Raw genomic sequence first — 12,094 nt, forward strand, 5'->3', positions numbered from 1 at the left:
AAAACATGGAACAAATGAGGGGAAGTGGGAAGAAGAGGGGAAGCCACAAGCGCGGAAGTGCCCATTGACTCCTACATGTCCGCCCAGACAGCTCGATCCAGTGGAGCCCGTTCTGCATCAGCCCCATGACAAGCAGAACCGCCTGCAAACACCCCGGGGCCAACTGCGCCTGCTCCCACTGGACTAACTCTGGCTCTGGCCCTGACCCTGACATTTGAGGTCTCTACTGGGAAGATGGGAGCAGTGGGAAGGGGGCGCTTACGTTGACGGCGACAATGTCATTCTCATAGGCCTCTCGCAACTTCTTCATGATCTCCACTTCGGCATTGGAGCAGGCCTCGATGCTGCCCTTCACCGTGATGGTCCGTTCAGGGTTATAAATGGTTAAATCCTGTAAACTAAGCAGTTACGGACAGGTGAAACTGCTGCCATCAAAGCAACAGAAAAGCAAGCTGCCTTCACCCTCCTGCTTAGAGCTGGGAACCTTCTCCTTGGAGCAGCCAGGAAGAACCCAGGGCTGCAGATTATCCCCCACTGGCCAGCCACTTCCACTGGCCATTATGCAGGGGAGGGAGCATAGCCTGGATGTCCTGTTTCCACTCCAGACCTTCCCAACATGGCTCGTTTTACTGGCATCTATGTCTTCACCAGTGCCAGGCTGGGTGGAGCACCCCTGCCTGTGTCTGTGCACCTTTGGAGGAATCCTATGCTGGCTTCACATGCTCACCAGCATGTACCCTGAGGGCTGGCCTCAGCATCTCCCCTACCGCAGCCAGAGAGCAAGGGAACCCGGTTTTGGGCCCTGCAGTAGCTCTCTGGGCTGAAGGCGGGTTGTTCTCCTCCACCAGGATATCACAACTTACGGAGAGATGGTGATCTTGGTCCCTGTGTCTTGCTCAATTTTCTTCAGGTTTCGTCCCTCTTTGCCGATCAGTCTCCCAACCAAACTGTTGTGTGCTAAGATTTTCAAGGGAACCTCTTCGGCGCTAAAACAAACAAAAGGCGTTTGGTGTTTTTTTAAGTTCCTTTTCCCCCTGTTCTCCTATTACCAGTATGCTCCAAACTGTGGAGTTCTCCTGGCCAAGAACACACACAAAAAGAAAAGAAAAGTAGGACAAAAACATCACGTGGACTTTTTTCACTGCAAAACCTGCACATTTGTAGAGTCCTTGTCATGTAAAGAATCTGACATGAGTCCTCTCCACACTCACAGAAAATCCAGACAAATAGCTCCTCCTGCAGCTAACTGTTTGGGGCAGGAGGGGAATCAAAAGAACCCTGATCTAGAAAGACTGACTGCAACTGGGGCTGGTCGAAAATGGGTTGGTATTTTCCCATGAAAAAATTCAAACCACATAAAAAACATATTTCATTTGGTTCAAACTTCTTTAAGGGATTTTTAATTTTTTTCAATGAAATAAGTTGAATTGCTACTATTTGTTTCAAATTGCTGTTTGGAAAAAAGAAAATTGACCCGAATCTCCAGAACACAGGAAACGGACCCCCATTCCAGAAGGGAGAAGGGGAGAGAAGAAGCAAAGTGTTGAAAGCATGGGTCCTTAGGCATTACTGAAAGGTTATGGCCTTACATGTGGGCTGGCTTCCTTTACTGTCAGATCAGGCATGTTCTAGTAACCAAAACTGTACATCAGTTAGTTGTGCTGACTAAGCCTTTTAAACACACAAACATATTAAACCAAATCCCCATTCGTTTACATGGGAAACTATTACATTTTCTCTGCTGGACCTTTGGGGATTTATTCTTCAAACTGGCTCATTGCTATCTGTCATTGTTTCTCCTGCCTGGTGCTTGTGGCTGCAGGGATCCTCCTCCTGTGGAATGCTCTGTGCGGAACACTTACGATTTAGTCTCGTCCGCCTCCTTCTGCATGATATCGAGGATCATGCGGCATGCTTCAGAGCACCCTTCAGGGCTGGCGTGGATGGTGATTGGCTTCTCAGCAGCACCGGCATTCTCCTTCCGATGGATGTCTACCCTGCACCAAGAGAATCAGCACAGAGAAGCCCGAGATCAGGCTGACATCATAAGGAACTTCAATGAAGCATCAAAGATAGTGCATCTATTTGTGTTACACTGTGTTTACACTGTGTCTACAGACAGTACCTCTGAACCAGGAGTCACACTCATGCTGCTGAAACCAGCTCTGAACCAACCGTCCTGAACGGATCAGAATTCAGCAAGTGGCTGCACTGACAGTTGTGCGAAACCATGGAAAACTCACCAGATGCACTCATCATTCAGGACAGGTTTGTTTCAAGGTTTGTTAAACTTTTTGCAGGAATCCGAGCCTAAGTTTTGAATGATTGATGGCCCAGGTTTGCGTGAACCCAGACTGACATCTACAAAACATGAAGTTTCAAACAGTGTTGGCACTAAACCAGGTTCACCTCAGATTTGACTCTTTGGCTTAAGATTTGGGGTTCATTTGCAAGTAAAAATCAAAGAGAATGGGGGGGGGAGGGGAGCTGAGCCAACACAGATCAGCACAGAGTCAGTCCCTAAGACGCAGAGTTTTCCTGGTTCCAGCAGGTGCCAGTACTGCTATACGTTCTTCTCCTCAGCTTCTTCAGGATCCACCAGAACACAGCAGGACAACGGAGCTCTGCTGCGGCACCACAGGCCTGAGGGCAGGGAGAAGCGTCACAGCCGCTGCACAGCGCAAGTGGTATGTTAAAAACCAAAAGGGTAAAGCGAGTGCGTGAGTGTGTGTCTCTGCACGTGTGTTTGTCCCAGCCGGAGAGGATGACCCCGCTCTGTGAGCACATGTGAGCGCTGCTCTCTTTGTTAGGAAATGTCTTGTATGTTACAGAGGAATAGTCACACTTAGGCAGTATCACATAGGAAAAGAATTACACCAAGAGAGGGATCTGGCCTTCAGTTTTGGTACTCTTGGAGATAGCTGTGTCTTAATTAGGGCTTTCACCTTCCCACAGCTGATTGTGACATGACAGGAACAGACCAGGGATCCATTTAGCCCAGCTAGCCTTCTCCAACAGCAGCTTGTACTGGATGTTTTCGAAGGAGATCAAATATTCCCCTAATGCACCTGGCCATATGTGCAACTCTTGTTCTCTCAGACCCTGGCTGGAGATCAGCTCATGCCAGCAGGCTGGACTGTGGCTTCACTCCACAGCCTGCATTTTGGGGCTCCAGGTGGTGTACCGGGGAGGGCTGTGCTGCAGGGGAAGCCTGGGAAGCATTTAGGCTGCTAGCCAGGGTGCAGCATGCATTTCCCCCACTCCCCACATTGGCTCTGCTCTGCTGGCCAGTGCGTGTGGCTACGGACTGGTCCTCAGGCTGCTCACTCTGGTGTGGTTGCTGCTGTTGAGAACATGAGCCTGGAGCAGCTCTTGTGCTCACTCGGGATGTGGGAGAGCTGTGGATGAGTCCTGCTCAGGGGGGCGGGATGGGGAAAGTGCCACGCACCCTCTCCTCAGACATAGAGCTGACTACAATTTGTGACAGCTGGTACAAGGCATTCTAGTCTCTCTCAGAACAGGTCTAATTCTGTTCAGGCTCTTGAGAAGATCAATAATTTAATGATAAGCTGTGGGAGTCGCTGATGCAGGGTAACCAGATAATTGTATGTCACATTAATGCTGAGTACCGTGATGGATCTTGTAGCAGCATCTTCTCTTATGACTGCCAGGCTGAAGCTACAAAGGTTAGCAATCCTCAGTGTGTTTCAGAGTGAGCTGAATACCAGCTGGGGTCAAGACATTTTTTTGCCCAAGTAGGTGTATTATCAGGATTTGAACATTTTCCTCTGACGCTGCTGTCAGAAGTAGGACATCTAGAGGAACTAAATGATTGTGGATTAGTTCTGGGATGATAATTTTCTTGTCCTGCTATGTCTTCGTGTACAGGGTCAGGCGGCAGATGACGACTGATGAATTTTGGGTTAAACACAAATAGCTTTGGGCAATAACAAACTGGAGAGGGAAAACTGTGAAGAAAATCAGAATGTTACATACATGTTCAGCATTAGGGAGACAGATCTGAAAAACCTCACCAGCAGCAGACTCCTTCTTTAAACAACACAAGATTAGAACAGGGGGAAAGGGTTAAAGTTGGACACACAACCTGGGCGCTGCAATCTACTAGCAATTCTCTCACTTCCAAGTATTGTACCCCTGACACAGAGCTCTCCTCTCAGAAGCCTCTACTTCTCAAGTCAGGGATTTTAGAAAGTGCCCTAAAGGCATCGCTTAGCAGGGCCTTGCTCACTAATCCTGTGATCAGCCTCATGCCACTTGCATTTTCTTCCCAATTTGTGTGTTCCTTGCTAGAGCAATGGGCTGAGATGACCTGACTCTTGGCCTATCTATGCCTGTGGGCCCTGCTCCTGTGCTGCGACATGTGCCAGCATCGCACAGCAGCAACAGGGCTCGGTCTTTGAATGCGCACAGCCTGGGAAGTGCTGCCTCTTGGTTCTGGCTGCCGGCAGCGCTCAGGTGTCCAGCCATTATGCATCTTTTCGGATACAACACACGCTCTGATCAGGAGTAGGGGGCCCTGTTACTGACCTCATCTGAGAAGAGACTCCCCCTCTCATGGGCCAATGTGAATGCTTTGGGAACTGTGACCCCAGGCAGGAGATGATCTTATGACCAGACGCCAATTTAATTCAGACTAGGGTGTTTAGTCACTGGCCAACACTGCATGCGGTGCTGAGCCAGTCTGCCCCAGAGGGAGCTTGGGAATGGACAGTGTAGCACAGAGGCATGATCCCTCCTCTAGCAGCAGGGTGAATGCATGAGGCACGAACTCCAATAATTGGACCACTGATTCCTGTGCCTAATTTCAGGCTCCCAGGTTGGATCATTCTGGCCAAGGTACTATTATGGCATGATGACCAGCACTGGCGTGCTGTGTGCCCCCTGCTGCTATGATTGCTACCATCCTAGACATCAGACTGAGACAAGGCAGTATTGCATCAACAGCATGGGCAATGATACATTCCTGGCATACAGGAGCGCACACTCTAGTGCACCCAATCTGAGCTGGGCAGCTACAGGCCACCTGCGGAGTCCTGGGGAAGGAAACACAACCGTTCGCAGTACTTACTTGGACTGGGTTTGCTTAGTGAGGTTCTTTATGGTCAAGCCCTCCTTTCCTATGATCGCACCAACAAACTGCGTGGGGACCAGGATCCGCAGTGGGAAATCGAGCTGTTTGGGCTGTGAGGAGCCCCCCGGGGAGGGGCCCCGCTCCCTGGAGGCACGGCCCCCCCGGCGAGACCGCTGAGGGGGCGGAGGGGAGCTCACCTCTTCATCCGGGATGTAGGAAATCTTGAAGGAATAATTCTCAAACTGGTGGCCACTGAGCTTCTCAATTGCTCTGAAAGGTAGAGAAAAGAAGCCACTGGTTAGGCTCTGCACCAGCTGCGGGTGCCAGGCCTGAGGCGCCTTTGCCAGGAGGTGAGCCACTGACCTGACCAGGTGCAGAGACTGTCCCAGTCCCTGTGGACTGGGTAAATGGCCACACTGTCTGGGCATGGTCCAGGGTCTCTCATAGGAGCATGGGCGTCCCTAGAGCAGAGATCTCATGCCTCCCCGAGCCTGGGTCTTCGCCCCATCAGAGACATCCAAATGCCTCAGACAGTCACAATGTGTCCAAAGGGTATGTGTAACCCACTGCCACTTGGCAGGGCTCTGTTCCCCTCAAGGGCATGTCCTGCACCCCTACTCTGTGCCCCTTAAGGGCCAGTCCTCTGCGCAGCGCTCTGTCCCCCAGCCCTTGCTCCCTGCCCCTCAAGGGCACATCCCCCACCCCTGCTCCCCACGGTGCTCTGTGTCCCCGGAACACTGCGGGGGTGATGAGCTTACTGCAGCCTCGACTAACTGATGGCTGGCATGATCCCAGCGCAGCTGATGGAGCCACACCACGGAGGCATTAGTGCAACATTGACTTGGTAGCTCTCTCCCAGCCCCTCCCAGGGCTGCCCAAGTCCCACCCCAGAGTAGAGAGACAGCTTCCCCTTCTCCACTCCTCAGCAAGGGAACACACCAGCTCCATCTCAGCCTGGCAGGAGACAGCCAGGCCAGATGAAACTCGCACAAGTAGGGGTCCTGGCCAGTTCTCCCTCCCTGCAGCTCCAGGAGTGCCCTTCGCCCCAGCTCTGTAACCCCCAAACACCCCTGGAGACTCCCCAGGCAACAGCCACCTGCTAACAGCACTTTCCTAAGCCCACCATCGAGGATGAAAGTAATTTAAAGGACTTACTGGTACGCTGGAATAATTAGCAGGGGGCGGGGCCTCAACTGGAAGGGGCAGGGCCTAACACAAGAAGGGGCGTAACCTTTAAATCCAGCTGCTGCACAGAGCCCCAGGCCCTTTAAATCGCTGCCTGAGCCCCTGGGTAGCAGAGGCGGCTTAAAGAGCCTGGGGTGATGATTTAAAGGGCTGCTGCTACCCCAGGGCTCTGGCAGGGATTTAAAGAGCCCAGGGCTCTGGCCACTGCCAGAAGTCCTGGGCCCTTTAAATCACAGGCTGGGGGAAGCTGCGCCCTGATGGTTTGGTTGGCTGTGTACCAGCTCTTGCCATACCAGCTTACTTTCACCTCTGCCACCATCTGGCTAGCTGTGCTCTGCTGGCATGTGCCTTCCCTGTGAGCCCTGCCGGACAGCGGAGATGGGACACTGGGAGCCTACCAGCAAATCAAGTGTCGCCAGTGGCTGGAGCCATCCTGAGCACAACAGCCTTCAGCGTACATGGGAGGGCACTGGGTTTAATCTTCCTTATACATCCTAAAGCCAGCCTGGTCAGAGCAGCTAATCGGCTCTGCATTCCTGGCCCTCTGCACAGAGGGGGCATAGCCTGTGGGGCAGCTTCCAGGATAGGGGCTGCTCTACTTAACCAGCACAGGTGGGGCCAGGAGCCATGGGGCTGGAAAGCTGCCCAAGCTCCACTTTGCATGTACGCTGTAAGGTGCTGTATAGAACAGTCCACATCCCAAACCGGACCTCTGCTTGGATCGCTCTCTGTGGCCAGCCCCCCCCCCCCCCACTCCTGACAGCACAGTGAGGCCAACGCTGAGCCCCTCTGAAAATCCAGTCGGCACCCAGCTCTTTGTGGGCTGCCTGCAGTTCCTGCTCCTGGAGCTGGGGCAGGTTCTGTTACCAGCGGCACAGAAGTGGGAGAGTGCAGGGGAGTGGATGTCTCAGACCAGCTGATGGGGACACGGATCCCATGGATTTCTGGGCCAAAGAACTTTCTAGCCCACTCTGACCCACTGACAATAACTCTGGCAATTCCCCCAAGCCCAGGGCAAATGGATAGGGCAGGGGTTTCCCAGTCGGTTACTGAACTCTGACCCGGGAACAGCTCACTCTTTAGTGCCAGAGAAAGCTAGGGGGAACGGGGTTCTGGGTCCTCTTACAATAGTGAGGCTGTAGCAACTGCTCAGGGGGAAGCACTCGAGGATGCTTGTTGAAAGCAGATGACCACCAGAACCACCTCGGATTCGCAGAGCAATGGAAGGTGCTGGGGGCTCATCCACAGCGATGCCAATGGTAATGGAGAAGGGAGCTGCTCACTGCCCCTACTGTGCAGTGAGAGCTTGCTACGGGAGAGGAGCTGAATGATTCGTTCCGGGAATGCTAGGTAACGGACCAGTGGGAGCTGCGACAGAGCAGCTGGCCCCGGGAGAGTGCAAGCCAGATGGGAGATGTCTGACCCCCCCCCCTTCCAGATACTTGTTCTTCAGGACACAGTGAGTTTCTGGGATCTCCAGCGTGTGACGGCTTCGGAGTCTCAGCTCATTAAGGGCCCGGCCCTGCTCCCTTTCTCACAATGAGCAGATCACAATGCCACAGATTGTCCTGTGGGTTTCATGGAGTGGTGGGGAGGGGGATGAATCAGGCCCTGGCCTGCAGTGACCACTTGTGTGTGACTGAACATGTAAGCCAACGTGATCTCACCAGCAAGGCTGGCTCCTGACTAGGGCCAGCTGAACCATTTGCCCAGGGCAAGTGACAAACAACGCCAGTGCCGGGGGGCTGGTCACAAAGCAACTGGGCATGCAGCCACTTGGTGGGCACAGTGCCCCATCCTGCACAGCACAGGAGGGAACCAGGAAGGGTCAGATTCTGCCTCCCTTTTGCATGCTGAGCAGTACTTTCCTGGGGAGGGGATGGGGGGGGCTGAACCCACTGACTTCAGTGACTCCCTCCCCCGCCCACAGCACCTAAATATGCAGGGACATTTGGAAACACTGCCAGCACCTCCTGCTGGGCTCCCTTCCAAACTGAGCCAATCAGGTGGCTTAGTTTGCTGCATATTTGGCCAAAGTACTGACCCTATTGAAGCTAATGGGAGTTTTGTTATCGCTTTCGGCGGGGCCAGGATTTCACCCCTGGACGACACTGAACCTTTCGACTGAGCCCAGGCAAGGGGCAGTGCTAGCTGCTTCACACCAGGAGCACTGGGATGGACTCAGGGCTTGTCCTCCACACACAGACACTTAGTGTGTGGCCAGCCAGGATGCCAGCCTGCAGCACATTAACTGACCACGTGTATCCTGCCAGCGTGCACGAAAAGCTCTGCAGTGCACACGGCCATACGGGGCATCTGATACAGGGCCCAACAAAATCACACTCTCCGATTCATTCAAATCGCCTTGGACTGTCAGCGGAAACAAAAACTAGCGAAAAGGTCCTAAAGAAGAATGACTCTTAGCCAACAGCTTCATTAATTATCTAGAGAAAGGAGGAAAGAAGGAAAGAGAAAATAAAACCAGGAGGCCTAGCGAGACAGGATGAACCGGCAGAGCAGAACAAGCATGAACGGAATCTGGACAAATGCAATCTGAACATCTAGGGGAAATAATTTGGGAAAAATGAGGCTGAATTTCAAGGAAAATCTTCCTGAGAGCAAGATCAGTAACCACTATGGGATCAGCGACACCCCCCTCGTGTGGCACATCCCAACCGAGGCCTTCAGGACCTAAGTCTTTCCCCTCCCCTGAGTCGAGGGGCAGCTCACTGCCAGCATGTCAGAACACTGGGTCAGTCGCAGGCAAACCCAGTATTTGTTACATGGAAATAAATGAGCCCCACCCCAGCGAGGTGGAGCGCCAAAAGGTGAATGCAAGGAAAGGCATTGCCTGGAGGGAGGAAGAAAGAGAGAGGGTGAAAGAAAGGATGAAAGAGAACAAGAGCCACTTACACTTTTGCTTCTTCTTTTGTTGCATACGTTACGTTGACAACGGCCGTTTCTGTGTCTGTGTTGACTAAGGGGAAAGCAACACACGCTGGCATTAGCTTGTGGACAGAGAAGGTCTTCGTCACCTTTTCCTGGGTGACAGTTGCTAAGCCGGTCAGCTGTTCCTGGCCAGGGGTGGGTTTGATTGCTCTTTAGAGTGAGAGGTTGGGAGGGAAGCCATTTCCCTGGGCTGGGTGCCTGCGATGGTGGGCTTGGTTAATCTTTGCTCAATGGCTGATCTATGCCCCTTGTGGATACTAAGTTCAGGAGTAGCTGGGTGTGGGCCTCATTCTTGGAGCTGCACACTCTGCTCCTGCCATCTGAGGCCTGTCCTGCGCACCAGCTGGGTCACAGCGGGGTGCGTGTCGCTCTGTCTGGCTGTGGGTGGAGGTGAATGAGTGCCCACTATTAACAGTGATGAGAACTCCAAACTCATTTTCTTTGTGACTTGGTCAGCAGTTTTTCACCATTGTCTCTAGGGGCTGCACCAGTGATTTAGTGTCCCCAGCCTGTTATGCTGGTAAACAATTCAGCTCTTTGATGGGGCTTAAGAACAGCTGCGTCCAGGGGAGGATGAGCATTGATGCATGGTTAATGCAGGGCTCTGTCTACTGCTGAAGGCGAACAGAAGGGATCGCCTCTTTCTAGGAGTTCTTGGAGACATCTCTCTAGCCCAGCTTCACCCCATGGCCAGGATGTTTTGTACAGACACTAAATTGCAAAGGGAAACTTTTCTATTTCCTACTGCGAGTGGGCCAGGTAGTCCAGCCCTTTGATCATTGCTGCCCAGGCTGGCAGGTGCTGGCTCTGTGCTGCGTGACACAGCTGAGGAGAGCTGAGCGTAGCTAAGTGAAGTGGCCCAGAGAACAAGGGGTAACAGAAAAACAAGATGCCCCTGGCTGCTGTCCTGTGGCATTACCAGGAGCCAAAGTGCCCCCCACGCTGGCTCTGAGCAGCTGGTGAATGACTGCTTGGGGCTCTCTCTCATGTGCCCAGGGGAAGATTCACATTCTTGGTAGGGCAGGATTCCTAGCGGAGTGCAGTGACACTAGAGGGCCATCCCTACCCTTTGGGAGAGAAGTGAAGCTCTTATCTGAACCAATGGCAGTTGCCGGGAGCTAGGAGGGGCCTCTCCTGGGCGCTGCCTGGTATGGAGCTGCTGGGGCACTGGGGAGGGCGCTTGGCCAAGCTTCTCTGCTGTGTAGCTGCCTGTGACTCTTCTCTTCATGTCCTGTGCTTTCTGGGGACCCGCCCCTCTGCCCCCACACTGCGTGAAACATCCTAGGGCTTTCTCCTGCCCTCTCCCCAGTCCAGGTGGGATGAGTCAGGAAGGCTGGTCTGTGCTAGGCTAGTTGCTGCCATCACCCTCTACCATACGGTTTCACAGCAGCGTGGGAGCTGCACCCTGCAACAGCTGGAGCGATGGGAGTCTTGGGTTCTAATCCAGGCTAGGCCACTGATCTGCTATGGGATTTCAGGCAAGTCACTTAGATGATCTGTGCCTCGGTTTCTCCACTTGAGCATCACACTTCCCTAATTCACAGAACTCTTGCAAGGGCTAACGGCGGCTCAACGGACCTCAGAGACAAGGCAGTAGACAAAGGCCAAGCAGTGTTACTGTTATGCAGTTACAGCACCCCGGGTGGCAGAGGTGGGCAAACTTTTTGGCCAGAGGGCCACATGTGGGAATAGAAATTGTATGGCAGGCCATGAAAGCTCAGAAAACTGGGGTTGGGGTGTGGGAGGAGGGTGAGGGCTCTGGTTGGGGGTGTGGGCTCTGGGGTGGGGCTGAGGAGTTTGGGGTGCAGGAGGGTGCGCCGGGCTGGGATGAGAGGTTCGGAGGGCAGGAGGGGGATCAAGCCTGGGGCTGAGGGGTGCAGGCTCCGAGCAGCGCTTACCTCAAACGGCTCCCAGAAGCGGCGGTATGTCCCTTCTCTGGCTCCTATGCAGAGGTGCAGCTAGGCAGCTCTGCACGCTGCCCCATCCACAGGCACCGCCTGTGCAGCTCCCATTGGAGTGCCAAAGGGGGCCATTGGAGCACACAGGAGCCAGAGCAGGGCCAGGCTGTGTCTTCCGGGAGCCACGTGGAGCGGCCCCAACCAGCGCTCTGGCTGGAGTGTGGAGCATGGCAAGCCCCAGATCCCACTCCCCAGCAGGAGCTTGCGGACCGGCTTAAAAAGGCTAGTGGGCCGTAGTTTGCCCACCCCTGCTTTAAAGGGTGGTTTATACTCAGAGGCTGATTCCCAAATCTGCCCAGGGGACCTAGATGCCCTGAGGGGTTGAGATACTCCGCCAGAGCGCCCAGTCCTGAAATCCCCTCTCAGGCAAAAATACCACTGACTTAATGGGGCCATTTCTCCTGTGGCATGGATCTGATCCTGTTCTAGGCTCAGCCTAACAGGGACCCTGGGGGATTTCTCTTGCACTGATCTCTCAGGCACTGCCGAGAGCTCACACCCAACACATCACTGATGTCACAGAAAGGGGCTCTGGGACAGCTCTGGTAAATGCCTTGCACTCTGAGTACAAAGTACGGCAAAGTCTCATTAAAAATCAGACATAAAAATACTGCCCTCGCCCATCGTGTGCAACTGCCCCAGGAACGGCCTAGCAGAAAACAAAGGCACCCTTTTAGTATGCTAACAGGGCTTTTGGGACATGCTCTGGGTAGCTGCTAAGCTCTGCATCCCTGTGGTACAGTCTTGCAAGATCATGTGTCCACACATGTATGTGTGCACACATGTATTGCCTTGGAGAACACTTTGCAAATCTCCATCACTTGCTTGAACACAATGGGGTGCAGCTCTGATGAGTGCAGGATTTTGTGGTGCCCCCAGGGCCAGATTCTGGCAGCCTCATGAGGGGGAG

The 12,094-nt window shown here is 53.4% G+C and overlaps 1 protein-coding gene across 5 annotated transcripts in view; it reads right to left on the reverse strand.

Annotated features, from left to right (window-relative positions):
* The window catches only part of IGF2BP2 (insulin like growth factor 2 mRNA binding protein 2), a 107,733-nt gene that overhangs the window by 28,406 nt on the left and 67,233 nt on the right, over nt 1-12,094 (reverse strand). For all 5 annotated transcript variants that reach the window (XM_030574949.1, XM_030574952.1, XM_030574948.1 and 2 more), the window contains 5 exons: nt 9,191-9,254; nt 5,090-5,362; nt 1,863-1,997; nt 864-986; nt 263-398 (listed from right to left, as the gene is read on the reverse strand). In XM_030574949.1, coding sequence (XP_030430809.1) covers nt 263-398; nt 864-986; nt 1,863-1,997; nt 5,090-5,362; nt 9,191-9,254 — 731 coding nt within the window. The remainder of the gene's footprint in view (nt 1-262; nt 399-863; nt 987-1,862; nt 1,998-5,089; nt 5,363-9,190; nt 9,255-12,094) is intronic.

Source organism: Gopherus evgoodei, chromosome 9, assembly GCF_007399415.2.
Source record: "Gopherus evgoodei ecotype Sinaloan lineage chromosome 9, rGopEvg1_v1.p, whole genome shotgun sequence".
NCBI lineage: Eukaryota > Metazoa > Chordata > Testudines > Testudinidae > Gopherus > Gopherus evgoodei.